Here is an 18,599-nt window from a genome sequence, read left to right on the forward strand (position 1 = left end):
GACTGGATCCCAAGGGAAGGCAAGCGTAGCAGGGGGCGGCAGAAAGTTAGGTGGGCGGATGAGATTAAGAAGTTTGCAGGGACGGCATGGCCACAATTAGTACATGACCGGGGTTGTTGGAGAAGCATGGGAGAGGCCTTTGCCCTGCAGTGGGCGTAACCAGGCTGATGATGATGATGATGATGGTGCTTGCCAATTACATCAGCACCGACCAGGTGTAGTATCGTCGGATACAATTGCGCCTTGTACAAACCATCTAAAAGTGGCTTTTATTCGCTGTAAACTGAGCACTGATGCGGTCCACTCTGCCATTTATTACTTTTCGCTAGCTATCCGCTGCAATCAAAATAGTTACGTCGTCATGGAGCAGTGTTTGGGATGGGAGCGATCAGTATAGTAGCATCGTACTTCTTGGAGCCAAAGCAGATGAAGCAAATCGCTGTTAAGTGGTGGACTAGCCATGGAGCACACCTCAGATACTTCTAGAGCCTCCAGTGTGAGTGTTGTTGTTGAATTGTATACGAAGTGTGAGAGAAGTGCGTTGACAAAGGAAGTGATGCCGTGGCTTTGCGTTGCTGAACATCACCAACAGGTTCTTCAATACCCAGTTCTCGGCACTACATGGCCTTGGCAATGTCGGCGTGAATAAACGAATGCTAGCTTCCGCTGTCTAGCATCTCACAAACCATGAGTCGTCGGTGTCCACATTCCGCAAAAACGTGGTCAGTCTGGAGCAGCACAGACTTTGCTCCTATGTCACCCGTCCTGGCTATAGTAACAGTTAGTGGAGTCAGCCCAGCCACAGGAAGCTACGCACTTGCACGGGGCGTAGCGGTCCTTGCGACCGCGCTTAACAAATCATAAAATACTGTTACGTGTCTGCGTCGGCACCTTTTGCATGTGAGGGCACAGGAAACTCCGCAAAAATGAGCGCCATGATTCTGTGCTCCACACAAGCATTGCGCAGCCTGCTTATTTCTCGTTGGCACGGATGTGCGCTGTACATTCTGCGATGGTGCCAGTGCTGCTCTCACAGAAAAGGCAAGGAGTATGTGGCTTTGTGGATTCTGTCAGTGACAGAGCAAACACAGGTGATATGCTAGGTGATCATCTTGACATTGTGCTCAGGTCATCATCCTCCGCGGTCGAGTGGCTGGTTTTCTCTGCTGACTGTTTTTGCATGCCTTCCTCTTGCATGTCGAGCTGAATTCGCAAAATTAACAAAACGTAATTTGTATGGTACATGCCCCCGCGCCTTCGAGCATGCTTATGTGGAACCACACGGTATCATGCAACAGGCGCAGCTTCTTCATGCGCTTCGGGGTTTTAACCGGTTACAACGCTAGGAGGTGGTCGATGCATTCATTACCCAAATGTTCGTTTTGACCGAAGTGCTCTGTCAATATTTTCACAGCGATGTTGTAGTTGCTGTCGGGCAGCCCGATTCCTTCCATTGCTCATTTAGCACCTCCCGTCAGGTACATCAATAGCTACTTGAGTTTTTCCATAAGTGGCGGCTCGATATTTTGGTGGATTGTCGCGGTGGGGGGGGGGGGTAGTGACCCCAAAATTCTTGCCACTGACGTATATCGCTGGCATCATAGGCTTCTGATGTCTCAGGAGCACAATTGACCGGTGACATGGTGCACTGACCTGGCTTTGGGGCACAGCAGTCTGCCCAGTGCTAATCTGGATCGTTCTTCCCTGAGATGGGTCGCGGGTGTTCGCAGACTGTTAGCGTTGCTCCAAGATGAACTGGGCGTCAGATCTCGTAGAGGATCTTCTCGTAGTTGGCAGCAACCTTAAGTTCACTTTCTACAGCGTCATCTTCCGTAATGTCGAGGTTTTCAGCTTCATTGCCCTTTAGAAAGGTGACATGCCTGTTGACATCGCGCCCCTTGGAAAATAATTCTGCAGCAGTTCTGTGAGGAGCATAATATTTCGACAGACACTGGCCCCGACAGTTCCTAAGACACTCGCCTGAACTCATGTTCGCGGAAAGGCGATTCCCAGGTTTCATGGAGCCAAAATTTGTAATAAATGAGGATCCATGGCCAGTGCACTCAGACATCTTGCCTAAGCAAGGGCTAGCTTCTCCTTCTTCCTTTTATTTCTTTATTTATTTTTGTACGTACAGATCGCCCATACGTGCATTGGAGTACGGGAGGCGCGCAAAGAAATAAGCAAAAGCACTGGGATCACAATTAAGGTCGACAGAACCCAGCATCACTGCAGCTAAAAACATGCACATATACTTAAATGATGTATGAAAAAAAGTTTAACAAGTAGATAACAGGTAAAACACAGACATCACCCAAATTAGTACGCTAGACAAAAGTTTATGATGAAATGGTACACTGCACTATTACGCGTCACTTTGTCCTCGTAAATGCGATTTGAGCGCGGCCGAGAAGCTATTGTCATTTAATGTAAATATTGCGTTTGGCAGGCTGTTCCCTTCGGATATCGTGCGTGGGAAAAATGCTGATTTAAATACAGATGTACGACAGGAAATTTCGCGTATTTTATGGCTATGGTCTTTTCTTCGGGAAATATACGAGGGACGTTCTAGGTAAGCTCCGTGGTCAATGCCAGTTGTTTTGTTCATAATGTCGTTTAAGAGATTTATTCGGAAAGACGCACGACAAAGCTACAGGGAGTCCCTGCCTAGCTGCTTTTTTAACGCGCTGACGCTGCTGTGAGAGTCATATGACTTTAAAATAAAACGCGCCGCATGGTTTCGTATCGCTTCAAGTTTCTTTATTAGCCTTTTAGTGGGTGGATCCCACAATGTAGGTGCGTACTCTAATATTGAGCGTACGTTGGGGATATACAGAATTTCTTTCACGTCACTAGGCACATCGCGAAAATTTCTTTTAGTAAAGTTTAAAACACGACCAGACTTCAAAGCAATATATTCGACATGCTTGTTCCCGGTTAGGTAATTGGAGAAATACACACCTAAGAATTTACCATCCTCATATGCGGCTATTTGATAGTTATGTAAAAAGTAGCTACTGAGTATTTTTACCTTTTCTTTTGCTAAAGCTAAGGTGGCAGCATAATTTAGGATTTAGAGTGGACCTCAACCATGCAATAATCCGGTTGAGATCCATTTGTAATGCAGCTGTATCGTCCTTGTTTCCTATATCTCGATACATTACGCAATCATCTGCATATAGACTAATTTTTGATGTCACGCTTGAGCCAATATCATTTATAAAGATTATTTATTTATTTATTTATTTATTTATTTATTTATTTATTTATTTATTTATTTATTTATTCATTCATTCATACTGCAGGCCAACATACTGACCCATGCAGGAGGGGTAATACAGTTTATAAGGTAATAACAATGCAACAAAGATAATAAAAAAAATTTATATATGAACAGAGCATGAAAATGACGCATCCCATAGCCACGCTACAAAAATCACAATGCTTCTCTTAGCACAGTAACTACAACAAAAATAATCGCACATTTGAATTTATATGTGGATAAAAACGCTGTGCCAAACAACAATCGGACACTAAACATAACGAAATACAGGAACTTTCACATATGAAAACGGGAAAAATAGTGAAAAATAATGTTTATAGTTGTGTTATATTATGTGAAAAATAGTTTCCAACGCACTTGTGAAGTTCCCCGATTGAAGTACGTCAAGAGGGAGAGAATTACATTCGTTTATAGTACGCGGATAAAAAGCTATTCATGTGAGATTTTGTTTTAGCAAAGAATGGCGTAAGCGAGAAGTTGTGTCTATGTCTTGTGTTTCGTGCCTTAAGAGGCGTTACATATTGAGGTATTTCAAGCCCGATTTTTCCATTTATGGTGTTATGTAAGAACTGGAGACGACTAACTTTACGCCTGTGTTCTAGTGAAGTGATTTTATTCCTAAGCATTAGTAAGGAAGGGGAACCTCTCTTTTATATTTTCGAAAGCTTAATCTAATGGCCTTCCTTTGTGCATGTTCCAAATTCATGACATCCTTTTTGGTATAAGGATCCCATACGACCACTGCGTATTCAAGTTTCGATCGCACGAATTCGTTATATGCTAAAATTCTTCTGTTTACCGGTGCCTTTTTAAGTTTCCTTTTCAAGAACCATAATTTCCGCAAAGCTGCTGAACATGTAAGGGAAATATGGTCTGACCAGAAGAATCTGTTAGGGAATGTGACGGCTAAGTATTTGTATTGTTCAACAACAGTTATTTTTGTGTCGTTTAGAACATAGGATAATATACTAGGTTCCTTTTTCTGTTACTCGCAGCAAGACTGTTTTATGTACATTTAATTCCATGCACCAAAGCTTAGACCAATTGGAAATTGCCATGACCGATTTCTGCAAGCATGCTTGATTGTTTCGTGAAGCAATTTTTTAAAATACGACACAGTCATCCGAAAATAAATTGGCATGCACATCATCGGGGATTGCGTCTATTATATCATTAATATAGATCAAAAATAAAAGCGGTCCTAATACGCTGTCTTGCGGTACGCCTGAAGTTACATGACGGACACTTGAGGAACATTTATTAATTTCTAGGAACTGCTGCCTGTAAAAACAAAAGTGGGCCGAGGACGGATCCCTGTGGCACGCCAGATGCTACCGTCACGGAGTGTGATTGTGTGCCGTTGAGGACGACTTTTTGAGTGCGGTCATGAAGGTAGTCTTTTTTCTAGTGCAAGATATTACTCGGCAAACCTAGGCAAGAAAGCTTAAACAGCAATGAATGTGAAACTGTGTTAAAGGCTCTTTTAAAGAACAGCAATGGGCAATCAACCTGTTTACCATTGTCAAAAGAGAAGAAAATATCATGTGAAAATTCAACAAGTTGGGCCACACATTAAGAGCCAGCTCTGAAGCCATAGTAGAGTGCATAAGCGCGACTGAACGAGGACGTAGAAAAAAGCAGATACACAGACACAGCGCTTCACTTTCAACTACAGATTTCATTTTTGCACGCATCGATAAATATATGATGTGCGAGCGCAAACAAACGTAACAGCAAAAAAAGAACATTGAGTGGTGCATTTCGATGAACCGAACACGTGTGTAAGGCAAGAGAAAACATGCACTGCAAGGGTCACAAAGATAAGCCGAGGAATCGTATCTCCTTTTCCGATAGTGACACCGAAGGCTTGCTTACGCACTTTTGCTCTAATTTTGCAATCTCGTCGGCCTCTACAACCTCCCTCGTCATCCTGCTATGAGCCTTATACAGAATGAAAGTGCTTTCAAACATGGGCTTGCAGGAACAATCTCGGCAGTGAATACCCAAATGACCCGAGATTACCCTAGTGACGTTATATCGATGCTCTTTAAGAATATCGGCAAAATCTGGAGTAGAGGTGGTTTTCCCTGCCCCTAAGCGTCTACAGAAGCTATGCAAACAGGTCAAACCGGCCGATGGTCGGTTTGACCATCGGCCGGTTGGTCAAATTTGGTGAAACCGGCCGATGCATCAACGAGAGATTAAAAGAGCATCGATATAACGTCACTTGGGTAATCTCGGGTCATTTGGGTATTCACTGCCGACATTTTTCCTGCAAGCCCATGATTGAAAGCACTTCCATTCTGTATAAGGCTCATAGCAGGATGACGAGGGAGATTGTAGAGGCCTACCAGATTGCAAAATTAGAGCAAAAGTGCCTAAGTAAGCCTGCGGTGTCACTATCGGAAAAGGAGATACGATTCCTCGGTTTATCTTTGTGACCATTGCAGTACATGTTTTCCCTTGCCTTGCACACATGTTCGGTTCATCGAAATGCGCCACTCAATGTTCTTTTTTTGCTGTTACGTTTGTTTCCGCTCGCACGGTATATATTTATCGATTCGTGTAAAAATACAGTCTATAGTTGAAAGTGAAGCGCTGTGTCTGTGTATCTGTTTCTTTCTACATCCTCGTTCAGTCTCGCTTATACACTCTAGCATGGATTCTAACCAACTAGCCCGCCAACGTGTTTTAATCTGAAGCCATACCGAAAACTGACAAAAAATTGGCGATCTTGCAAATGACGAAATATACAAGAGTAGAGAACGTGCTCTAATGAGTTGCAGCATACGCTGGTTAAAGATATTTGCCTGTAATGTTCAACTCGGCATTGAGGAGTATTTTCATGTGCAGGCACAATGTTCGCCGTATTCCATTCACATGGCAAAGCACTGAAGGATAGTGATACACTTAACAGTAAAACTATAAATATGGCGATAACTGGGGCACACGTTTTAAGCACGTGACATGGAATGTTGTCAGGGCCAGTAGCTGTATTAGTTTTTAGTTCCTGTAGAAGCTTCAGGACACCTTCGTAGGAGATAATTATATCCAACATAGTGTCTAGGTTGTGCGGGATCGGACCAGCTATAGGGCATCCGGTAGGTGGAGAAAACACGGATTTAAAGTAGCTGTTAAAGCGAGCAGCCTTTTCTGTATTGTCAGTAATTTGGCCTTGAGCAGTCAAAATCATGGGAATGGAGATTTCTTCTTTGCCAGTAGCTTTGACATATTTCCATATTTCTTTAGGGTTATGTTTCACTTTTTCACTAAGCAAGACATTGAAATCATTTTTTGAATGTTTTATCTTTAATTTGACATGTTTCCCTAACTCCTCTAATTGCGTATATATCCCGTCATCCTTTCAGTAAATGTATTGCCTGAAAAGGCGACCTCTTTGATTCAGCAAAAGCTTGATTTCAGTAGTGAGCCATGGCTTGCTCCATCTTTGTTTATTCGATAATATTTTTGATGGTAGGTATTTGTCAATCAAAGAGAGCAGTTTGTTTTTAAAAAGCTCCCATAGCTCATTAATGTTGGAAGTATCCGTGCAGTCTAGAAACTCTTCGTAGAGCACTTCCAGGAAGTGCGTAATTAAACTAAAATCACCCTTTTCAAAAAAGAACACTTTGCGAGGTAGGGCTTTAATCGAATAAAATCGCAGGCATGAAATCTGTGCCAAGACGACTTCATGGTCGCTAATCCCAGGAACAGGCAGAACAGATTCAACGAACCCATCAGAGTTTTAGAAAGTCAGGTAAAGTACAGAAGCGCTCTCACCACTTCATCTTGTAGGGAAGTCTACAAACTGATAAACACCGTTGACAGTGATGATGTCACTGAATTCAAGTGAGAGTGCGCAACAACAGGACAATACTGGGGACCTGTCTACCCAACGCAAGGAAGGCATGTTAAAATCACCACCAAGTATGAAATCGGTCGCCTGGCTTTGGAGGGTACGAGAGAGTGAAATAAGACTAGCTGGACTTATACAGCTAGGACTTCGGTAATACGCACCAAATGCAATATGTGTGGAATCATGGAGCCTCACTTGGCACCACACAGTTTCACAGTCAATGTTGGTACTCTCTATTGGATCACTTGGGATGCATTTTTCAACTAAAAGGAATACACCACCAGCGTGCCTGTCGCGGTCTCGTCTGTAAATGGCAAAAGCAGCCGGGAAAACTTCACTGTTGTTCACTGTTTCGTCAAGCCACGATTCCGTTCCGATCACTACATGAGAATTTGCAGAAAGGATAAGGCTGGCGAGCGCGTCAATTTTGTTCACAATGCTACGAAAGTTGATCAGCAGAACGTTTAGCTTAGTGTGCCGGGTAGTTGTGCAATAAGTAGCACGACATGTAGCTTCAATGTTTCGGACTATCTTGCCGCCATATAGTTAACTTTTAACTTCAGTAACAATGTCTTTATAGGCGTTACATATATAAAACCGTCCATCCATGATGTTTGTCGAAGCGAATTATGAATTACAAATTTTGTTGCCTTGTAAGTTCACCTAGTTTCCTGCGAGCACAGCGCACCCCGGCAGAAAAGTCTTCCCGGACCACATACTCATCTGATTTCAGCTTAGATCGTACGGCAAGAATAGCCTCCTTGTCCTTAAATTGCAGGAAATTAATTATGATAGGGCGCTTCTTGTCATTTTCGAAGAGGTCAATTCTATGCGCTCTTCGTATGTTAGCTCCCTCAATGACCACACCCATAGTTTCAGTGCACAAGGAAACAACAGCCTCTTCTGATTGTGTCCAAGTTTCAGTCTGGGAATCGGGTAACCCAAAAAACATTCTCCTTCGTTCGAAGATTATTTCTTCGTTGTCTATTTTCCGCGTCGACAGTAGCTGCTTTAGGCGCAAGGACGTCTTCAGAAATACCAGTCATCCCAACGCTTTTATTGCGCGCTTGCGCAGGAGACAAATCAGGTGGAGAAAGCTGACTGAGGCAAACAATTATTTCTTCAAGACTTTTTAGCTTGTAATCAGCGTTCAGTTGCCACTGCTGCAGCTTTTGAAACGAACTCAGCATCTGCATGTGGTCTTGTCCAATAGGCTTGATCCTGTCAAGCAAGGAAGAGCATTCGCAAGGCGTGTTAACGGGATCTGGATTCACTTCTGTCACCAGGCAGCAATAAAATCATGCGCATAAAATAGGCACGAAAAACAAGCAGGAATCTTGCAAACGATTTGGGCACAATATCGCGGGTGTCAAAGGGGCACGACACCTCAAACCACCAAGGGTTTGAACTTTTACAGCAAGATGAATTGTTCAAGTAACCAACCTGGGTTATAAATAACGATGAGTGCATTGTCGGTTCGGTGTCGAGCCCGAATCTGACAGTCGACGATAGGCGCTTAAGTACTGCATCTATCAGCGTCCCTTGTTGCCAGTCGTATCGCGGTGTTCTGTCCAGATGTAATGCAGAGTAGCGGAAAAAGCGTGCATTTTCCGCATATTTGCTCTCGTTGGCTTGGCTTTTCAGTTACGTGGCCAAAGGGACTGTGATGAAGGAGTTGCGTTCCGTTCTGCCAGGAGACGGGTAGAGCGTCCATGCAGCGAAAATCACCTGGGCTAGAAATAAAGATCAGTGCATTGTCAGTTCGGTGTCGAGCCCCCTTCTTTTCTCCTCCTTGGTTCCTACGTTGTCCAGCACCATAGTTCATTTTTAGCAAGCTATTCCATCATGACAGAGACTGAACCATTTACATGTGCAAGCGCGACAAAAAACCAATGGTGGTGTCTTTATTGCTCTAGCTCACAATATTCTGTCCAATATCACAATTTATCATGTGTTTAGTAGTGATTTGTGTTCATATCGTTATGAACAATTACAGTGCATTGCTCTGGCTGTGTTATCGCCTGCTAAGTGCAGCATTTGCATTTTGTGATTGTGCATTACACAGTCATTATTTTTTGCTTTGGTGTTCCTGTGCCCACTCTTAAGATCTATCAAGCAATTTTAATTTCAAAAAATGCTCTATTTCCCCCCATCGTTGTCGATACTTCTACCAAAAGGTAATCTTTTGCTATCCTGATTTGAATTTTAGTACTATGCATCTTGTGTCTAGGCCTTCATCCTACAACATCTAACCTCCTCGAACCAATCCCTTATCACCAAACCTGATTTAGTAGTTCTTTCACTCATTTCCGTAGTTTAAGCCATTTTTTCATAACAGGCACTTTTGTTAATTGAATTAGTAGTGACCAAGCAATTAGATTTTGCGAAAGCCTACTACTTTGCATTTAAAGAGTTTGCAAGAGCACTCTATGCATAACTCGCTGCTCGACAATTCACGGAGTTCGTAGACATAAGCACACTTTCAGATACGCACCGTGCTCGAAAGTCGCAACCGGGGACATAAAATCAGATCTATAATCGAACCATCTCAATACATGAGTAAAAAGAGTTCAGTCTTAGGGCTAAGCACTATGAGAGCGATTTGGTGCGCAACGGCGATGAGCGACGGCTTCGAGCGACAAAACAGGCCGCCGTCGCTTGACCACATCGCTCGGTTCTCGAAATCTAGAAATCGTCGCTCATCTCCCGGAAGTGCTAAAGGGGACTACCCAATAGCGCGAAGCCGGAACTGGATGTACATCGCTCAAATACCACCGATTGTCACGTGAAATGAGCAAACGATTCAATTTTTATATGTGCAAGGATAAGAATCTACTGCAAGACCTTCGAAAATATTTTATGCAACTTTTTACAGTAAAATACATCAACTTAATATTACTAAAGCACGCGTCCGGCTAGTTCCGACGCGCATTCGCAGCCCTCATACGGGCAACACCGAGGAGGCGTCGCTCAAAATCGTGGCTCGCACTGAGTACGACTTGTAGGCGATGAGCGACTGCGACAGCCATCTCCATCGCATCGCTTGTAGCTGTCGCGCGCAAGATCGCTTATATGGGGTTTATTCTGTATTCAGCATAAAACCTGAATTCTTCATGCGTTTTCAGTAAGTTCAAGCTAACGCGACCAATTGACCTCTTGCAGCATGCAGCTGGATGCTTCCGGCAAAGTTTCTAACTCGCACTGGTGCTGCGCGTAACTTCAGTGGTCGCAGATTACCCATGGGCGAGACACCGTCATGCGCGCGGCTTATTGATAACGAAAGCATGCCGCCAGCAAAGTGACCCCTTTTGTTATGTGGCTCCTTATTTCAACAGCGTTCAGTACACAGCAGACTGCCAAAATGAACAAGTTTAAAGGTACGCTAAGCACGCTCCACATAGGCTCGGGATCATGGTCTGGTGAACAAACCATTTTAAGCGTCCTCTCGCCTGATGTCTTATTGAACATACCATGGTTCTGGCAGTGTTTGCGATTTTGAAAGCTCTTATGGATAGCGGCAAGTGACAAAATCACATGCAGTTATCGCGACGATTGGCTTTTTCGATTGATATCGAGAGACACAGCGCGCTAGCCTAGTCCGTTGTCAATCGCGTCGGCTAAGCGCCGCGACGACTTCTTGGCGATAGCATGTCATAAACGCACAATGTGCACCTAAGTTAAAATTCACTTACCATGGAGGATTTGTTGTTATATCCAACGAAAGACGAACTACTGTCGCGCTTTCGCGGCCACGCGAGATGGCTGACACACGGTCTCCCTTGGAAGGTCTTCGCTGCTGCTCGCTGGACGGATCTCCTTTTCCGGTGCTGTGCTGTTCCGCGATGTTCAGCATGCGCTGGCGGTGGAGCAACTCCGAGCGAAAAAGTAGAGCGCTCGCTCCGCGTTCCTTTGAACTGCGGCTGCCTGTTCTCTTAGAAGCAAAACGGTCTGTTCTTTGCTTAGCGTCCGTGAGTGACACATCGCCATGTTCGGGCGAGCCTTGTACAGTTGAAGCAGAAGATTACGCTACGTTTTCTTCTTTCTTGCAGCAAGAATAAAACGGGCATTCTACTCTCTCTAAGAAGGGCAGAGTGAAAAGCATATTTCACTCTCTCCTTGGTGACAGAATGAACAATGCATTTCACTCCACTCGACATTTCGCGAGAGTAAAACAACGCTTTGAAAAGTAAATCGGCCGCTTCACTCCTGCGATACCTTCCCTAGATTTAAGAGTGTATGATCTGATTCAATTATACAATCTCTTGTGTGTGTGATGATGAGTTCATGATGTACCTGATGCGCAATGCATGAATAGGTAATCGTTTCAAATAAACGCCAGTTGGAAGTAGCGCCGGTCCTGCCGTATGTGTTCCATTCGTCGTCGTCTTTAGCGCGTTTTTATGAAAACTGTCTTGATTGCAAGTTCGCCATGTAAATCACAGAGAACTATCGCGGCATCGCGATAGCTAGACAATCTGCATGAAGACCGACGTAATCCTACTCTCATTCGTAGTACTCCATAGCATGATTTGAGCCCTCTAAAAAAATATTGTTCGCGCGACAAGGGAGCGGTGACACTGTTTATTTCAAGAAGAAAAAAACGGTCTGTAAGAAAGCAGCACACCTGAGCGATTCCTGGGGTTCTGAAATGCTTTAATGCCACTGCTTGAATGCTTTCTATCTAATCATCTTCAATATGTACCTGCTAAAAATACTGACTCTTCCCTTGTTGGTGTAGATACATAGAAATCTTTATTGAAGGATAAAACGCTCAATGGGTGGAGCCTCTAACATCTAGCGCTTCCCATGGCTCTCTTTTAGCACCTTTCTTGTTTTTATTTACATGAATTACATTATTTACCCATAGGCATTAAGTAAACTATTAGTCTTTTCGCTAATGACAGTGTTTAAACCGTGTGGTTAAAAATCCGTCTAAGCTGCAGTGCGACATTGGAAAAATTTCCTCATGGTGTAGCATTTGCCTACTGAAACTAAAATTTCTGCGTGTAAAATAATGAGGATATTGGGGCCGAGGAATTGCGGAGTCGCCATCTGTCGGAAGCGCCTCCCTTGCGTAGTGTGAGGGATCACACGGCGCGCTCCTCATAGGTTTCGCTTACGGCGCTCAATAAAAAGGCCACGCGGTAGCCTTCCTGGGCATTCATGTAAGTACTCTCAAAACGAGGGAAGATTTTGACTGCCCATATAATAACCTTGGTCAAACTGAAAGCACAGAATCGTTTACCGACGCTATCTCTTTACCGAATACGTATAGTGAACGCCACTGCGCGCGGTCGCCGTGATGGAGTCTGCCGAACCCGCTTCTCGAACCGGCTTCTTGCGTGAAAGGTAGGCAAACGTGGCAAGCGAACCATGTGAAATATGTTCTTATAGTGGGCTGTCTGTATAATCAAATGGAGCATCACAGGAAGAACCCTCAATGCAGCGATCACACGGGTTCGAAGTGGCCGACTGCGCGTCTGCGTGCATGTCCACGCACAATCTTTTGCTTTCGCTGTGAGCGCGTTTTCGCACCATGCCGTGAGCTTTAGGCCACAGCATATGACAATATGACCGTACACAAGTAACTGCGGTTGCGTGGACGCAATCAGAACTGTTCAAAAATAATTTCGGTACAGACTTTGACGCCTACGGCGACTGTGATGTGCCGTCGCGACGATTCAATTTTTTCGTGTCTTCTAAATTCTTGTACATTTCAATATCATTTCTCAATTTGCGTCGCACTGTTTGTTTATCGGTCTTCTCAGCGTGCGATTTCCCTCTGCTTCGATTTCGTAATCCAGTGCATAATTCATAACCCAAACATGACTATATGCCTTGCCTTTTCTTTAATGTGCGTCCTACTGCTCCCTTTTCGTTCCAGTGAACTTGCCAGTATCGAGCATCAACAAGTTCATAGACCAAACCGTCATGACATAACCCGCGCAGCCGGCGCGGGCTTGCGTCTCAGTGCGCGTTTTTTGCTACTCGCCTAACGTCGCAGTCCCGATGCCGTAGCAGAAATCTTCCTCGCGTCTGTGCTCGCTGCGTACCCGAATTGTAACCGATGGCTGTCTGCCGGTTCTAAGTTTCGCGAGCCAAGCTTCACGCAGCTCCTTGTCCAGCGACTACGCGTGAATACGGCTGGCACCGGGCTGCGTTGCGCACGTGCAGCACTGCGGCACCAAGCAGTAGCCTACCGGGCTGCACGCCTTCAAAGGCAGCCACTGCCTATTATAGCACCTTGAAGTGTTGCCAAGCAGATACCCAAGGCGGTAATGTCCCACCAGTAAATCAGAACCGCAGCGCAAGTCGTATTTCAATGTTTCCTTTTCTGCTCGCTTCAGCGATTCCGAAGCAGCCGACGCGGCCGCTGTGTCGACGTGATCTCCCATGCCACGTCACGCCGAATGCAGCGCCAGCTTTTCCAGGGATGGAGCTCGCCCCCAATATCGAATTTCTAATGGGCTTAACGATCTCGTTTATACGCTAAATAACACAGCGCTCACCACTATGTGTTCCTGTAATATCTAGATAAGGAAGAAGTTTACAGGAAGATCGAGGCTTGAAATGATGAGCAGTAGTCGAACTTGGCATGTCGCTGAAGCCAATGTTTCGACAAGGGAGCTTGTCGCTGCCAGGGCAGCAACCGCGTTCCTTATCAGCGCTTTTGTGTACACGTAGCTCACTCTCCTATACACTTGCAGCGACCGTCTGTCACTTCGCTGTCCCTGCCATGGGGGGCATTGCCCTCTGCTCAAACCGAAGTGGCTTTCCAACAGGGGCATCACCACTGCCACTCGACCAACCTGCTTTTACTCTTGAGTAAAGCCAGCCGACTTCCTGTTCTCAACCTGTCAAAACGTCTATTGCTTGCCTCTAGCTCCCAACAAGTGGTAACCCAGGACATTTACGTTTTTTTTTTCGAACACTTTCCATGGACGACGCTGCTCCTACTGCTGCAGACAGAGATGACGCCACGATAACGTCTCTTGTAATCGCCGCAGAACTTCAGATTCCCAGCTTTTGGCCCAAGGATCCTCGAGTTTGCTCTGTGCAAGTAGATTCCAGTTTTCGACTCTGGCGCATCACTTCAGAAACAGCAAGGTACCTGGTCGTCGTCGGCGCGCTACCATCCGACATCTCCTATGCCATACACGACTTGCCAGCGGGTACACTTTCGGCCACAGCATACGACGGCCTGAAACGCACGGTCATGTAGCGCCCCGAGCCATCGCAATAGAGTAGGCTCCAACAGTTCCTCTCCGAGGAACTCGGCGACCAACTACCGTCACAACTCCTGCACCGTTTCAGCCAGTTTGCTGGGTGGCCACTGCGCAAACGAGAGCCAAGTTCGAATCTTGCGCGAGCTGCTCTTGCGCGTCTCCCACAGTCCGCACGCAGGGTACCAGCTAGTTTCGACGAAACGAGTCTCGAACCACTACCTGCACTCGGGCGTGTGTCTTCTGTCCGAGTATGCACGGGCATATGAATTTTAAGAACGCCTTTAATCTTGCGTTGATTATCTTTGACGCGTGAGGGTGCACAGCTATATAAGTATGAAGTATGTGTTCTGAAATAAAATAGTTGCGAGTGCAGCGAGTGTCATCTTTTCTTGTGTGTCTTCACCGTGTCCGCGTCAGTGCGATGCTTCCCCAGCAAGGTATGATGATTCATCACCAGCTAGCCCGACTTTCCCCATTACTGAGCCTCTAGAAGGCATCACGGCTAAACAGTGGCCGAAGCATTTGTCGCTACGTGGGTGTCGTGGTACGGTTGCTCTTTGCGCATGAATACTGACCGAGGCCGGCAGTGCCAAAGCTCGCTTTCTTCTGCCCTGGTGAGACTCCTCGGAAAGCGTCTACATAACACCACAGCTTACCACCCACAGAGCAGTGGCGTGGTTGAGCGCCTCAACCGAAAACTAAAAGCGTCATTGACCGCCACGCTCGGCAGATAGCACTGCGTGGAAATGCTGCCCCTTGTACTATTGGGTCTGCGAACAGCAATCAAGGATTATCTCTGAGTTGGCACAGCCGACTCCCAACAAACTGAAGGGGGGAAGGGGTGAGAGGGCAGGAGAATACGCTGCTGCATAGTGCGGAATAGCAGATTTCAAGCTAATATAGAGAGAAGGAAATTGAGGCCTAGCAAATGTTGGATACGGACCCTTTTCGAGGCATCACTCAAGTTCCCCGACCCTAGCCAATCGACGTCGTATTCCAATTATGGAGCGCCGGGGCGCGCTTCCCACGTTACCGGACCCGTCAGACAGGCTGGTAACCCGCACTTCATACACCGCTCGTCGAGCTATTGTCTCCTCCCCCCCCGCTTGACTCTTCCCGAAAGTGCAACGGGGGGCTGGCACGGTTCCAGGTAGTTGATCTTGGTCCTGAGCAAAGCTGTTTTGCAGATCTGGAATGTCGTTCGAAAACAACTCGTCTCCTCCAGTTGAGCGCTTCCAAGTGAGGAGGAGACGCCGGAGGCAAGTCGATCCTCGGAAAATGGAGCCCTTCTAGCGTTCCCATTGGCCGAATATGACGACACGTCCACGGGCGCCTACCATTGGAGGTAAATGACGACACCTTAGCTGGCTCGACGATTCTCCCAAAATGACGTGGCCCTGAGACACCGAACGGATGAAAAGCGAGCGACAGGGAGAGGAGTTTTCTTTCGTTCTTCTTGCCACGGGCCACAGTGTCCGATTTGCTGCCGGCCGTCGATGACTTTATGACTGTTCATTATTTTGCGTTATTACTGTAAATGATGTAAATAAACCTTAAGTTCTCAAAATCCTCCTCCGCGTCGGCCAACTCCCGCACTCAACGGCGAGATCTAACAATGTGTAAAGTGATAACAAAGAGCATGCATACACATAATGTCGAGAGAGTAAAAATGAATAAAGGGAAATAGAGAACAGGAATTATTACAGAAGTTAAAATAGACTGGGCGTGATAGTAAATAAGTAAAGAACGGCTTGTGAGAAATTACAAACAAATATTCATGTAAAGAAAAGAATGTAAATAATATGGCACTCGTGTTATGAACAGTCCTGGCTAACCAGGTGTCAGACCGAAAAATACTTATAAGTATAAATAAACAAACAAATAAATAAATAAGGGCAGTTGGTTAAGTTTTCCTGATTAGTATAGCGAATGGATTCAAGAGCTGTCTTTGTGACATTTATACCCGTTGACAAGACCGTATTGAATTTGTGGATGACATGCGATTCTCAATATTTCTGTGTTTATATATATTGCATAACTCGTAGCTTTTGTGACATGATTCACGATGTGCCAATGACAAATCTACAGCGTTCAGAGAAATATTTTGAAGTATTGGAAGCTGAGCTTACCACAATGGAAGCGGTGATTGGCCCACGTATGATCCAGAACAAATCTTGCCTCGGGTTCGTCGTCCAGCAGCTGTTGAGAAATGAAAAGTGGAATCGTTTTTCCTCGTCGAACGCTCGCTTGTGCGGATAACTCATGCTATTGTATCCGTAAGTTCAAAGATATCACAATTATAATGTGCAAAACCGGCGCTGTATTGAACAGGCTGATATAAGAAGGCAGGATTGAATTGGCACTGATGGTACTCAACGACCACCATCCAACAAAATCTGAGTCACATATAACCACAATAGATGCTATTCACATATTGGCTGTGACATACAATGCATCCGCTTGGCTTCTATAGCATTGACTGAATGCAGTTTTAGTTATCTAAAATGCATATGGAGTGATCGACTGCACTTATTCATCAGTTTCGACTAAGTACCGGCTACACAAAACAGGTTCTATTTTCATTGGTCAGGAAACCCTCAGTGCTTATGTGGCAAGGGCAAGCAAGGACGTAAACATCTTACAGGGCGGAGAGACTAAAGAAAAAGGTGGACTAGTCTTCAAAATTTTAAGGCTTGAACGGAAACTGATAAGCATGGCAAAGCTTCTGAGCCTGTGGCACCCTTTCAAAACTGTGCACTTGTTCTCATACAAGAGTTTTACTGTTACACCCCTTAAGTGCTCCAAACTCATTTTGCTATGTCCGTCCGCCCATATAGCTGACGACGACCGTTGTCGTCATCGACATTATTGTGTTGTAATCAGAGTACCTCCTCATCCTCACTGGCGCTCCTTATCATCAATAGGATTAGGAAGGTGACGATGTCGCAGACAACGCCACAACCTTAGTGCTTACCTAGCAGCTTATAGGATTCACGACAGCACAGAGCCCGATACGTCAAAAGTAAAATCGCAGAGTACAGTGAGTGAAAACTTCATTGAAAATGTCCGGCAGTTTGGGGCCAAGGCACCCCAACCTAGGTGACTGCCTCGAGTCCTTGGACACGGGCGGCTTCCTCCGCGTGCCGGATGGCCCACAGTTGATCAGCGAGGCCGTGGCTAAGCAGGGCCTCCTCTCACCGCGCCCTACGGTTCGAGACTGCCGTGTCTAATCCGTTCGTCGGGGACTCCTGGCCACCCGTGCATTCCTATAGCATGTGCTGCAGCGTCGCTGTGGCTCCGCACACTTTACACTCGTCGGACGAATAAAGGTCGGGGTAGCAGAGGCGAAGGATCGCCGGGTTCGGATACGGGTTCGCCCACCTATAGCGGCCAACATCTACACCCATGAATGATAGGTAGCAGCGCGCTTACAGCTCGGTGAAAGTGCGTCGGAAAAGCACTTAATGGACATACTTCGCGGGCACAAGTCAGTTTAACGCTCATTATTTGGTAATGACTGTCGCTAGAATGAACAAGAGGATATAAAATGAAGCACTTGGCAGGCACATAATGCTGGTACTTGTGATAAATGTTGTTCGCATTAAACTGAGGGCTCGAGTGAAAACAGACGACATAAAACAGAGAATGAAATAGGGTGAATGTACAAAGTAACGACTAGCTTTCGTTTAGCTTATTCTGCCTGCATTAGTAATGTCACTATAGCTAGCCAGTAACGAAGAATTCGAGGCACAATTTCTTTGACGAGATTCTGCTGGCTGCTAGCAGAATGTCATACATCACAATACCACTGATACTTACTTGCTTGTTACTGCTTGTCTTATTTGTTCATATTTAGATGCATATTGCTTTTTGTCAGGAAACGCAAATTCACATTTAATCAGAAGGAAGTACCCAGTTCTTACCCTATAACGTATTCATCTATCATGCCACTGATGTCTTCAGAGACAGAATCTGTGCTTAGTCACCAGCCAAAAACAAGCAGTTAGGATTTTTTGGTATGTAAGCCGCTTGCATCACAAAATATAAAGCTATTTACTTGGTGCAATCTAGAAACTCCTGCTATTCACACCAATGCCCACATGATAAAAAGCAAGGCTGCACTAAATTTTCATCCATGATATTTGTGCTCGCAGGCGTGCCCATATTGCACGACAGCGCTATATGTCCTAACGTACATAAATATTACCATGTTCCATAAGCTCCCCTCACCGAT

The 18,599-nt window shown here is 45.4% G+C and overlaps 1 protein-coding gene across 13 annotated transcripts in view; it reads right to left on the reverse strand.

Annotated features, from left to right (window-relative positions):
- LOC142571288 (parathyroid hormone/parathyroid hormone-related peptide receptor-like) overlaps positions 1 to 18,599 on the reverse strand; it is a 1,032,566-nt gene that overhangs the window by 141,860 nt on the left and 872,107 nt on the right. For all 13 annotated transcript variants that reach the window (XM_075679532.1, XM_075679539.1, XM_075679537.1 and 10 more), the window contains one exon: positions 16,495 to 16,564. In XM_075679532.1, the coding sequence (XP_075535647.1) occupies positions 16,495 to 16,564 (70 nt within the window). The remainder of the gene's footprint in view (positions 1 to 16,494; positions 16,565 to 18,599) is intronic.

Source organism: Dermacentor variabilis, chromosome 2 (genome assembly GCF_050947875.1).
Source record: "Dermacentor variabilis isolate Ectoservices chromosome 2, ASM5094787v1, whole genome shotgun sequence".
NCBI classification, from domain to species: Eukaryota; Metazoa; Arthropoda; class Arachnida; order Ixodida; family Ixodidae; genus Dermacentor; species Dermacentor variabilis.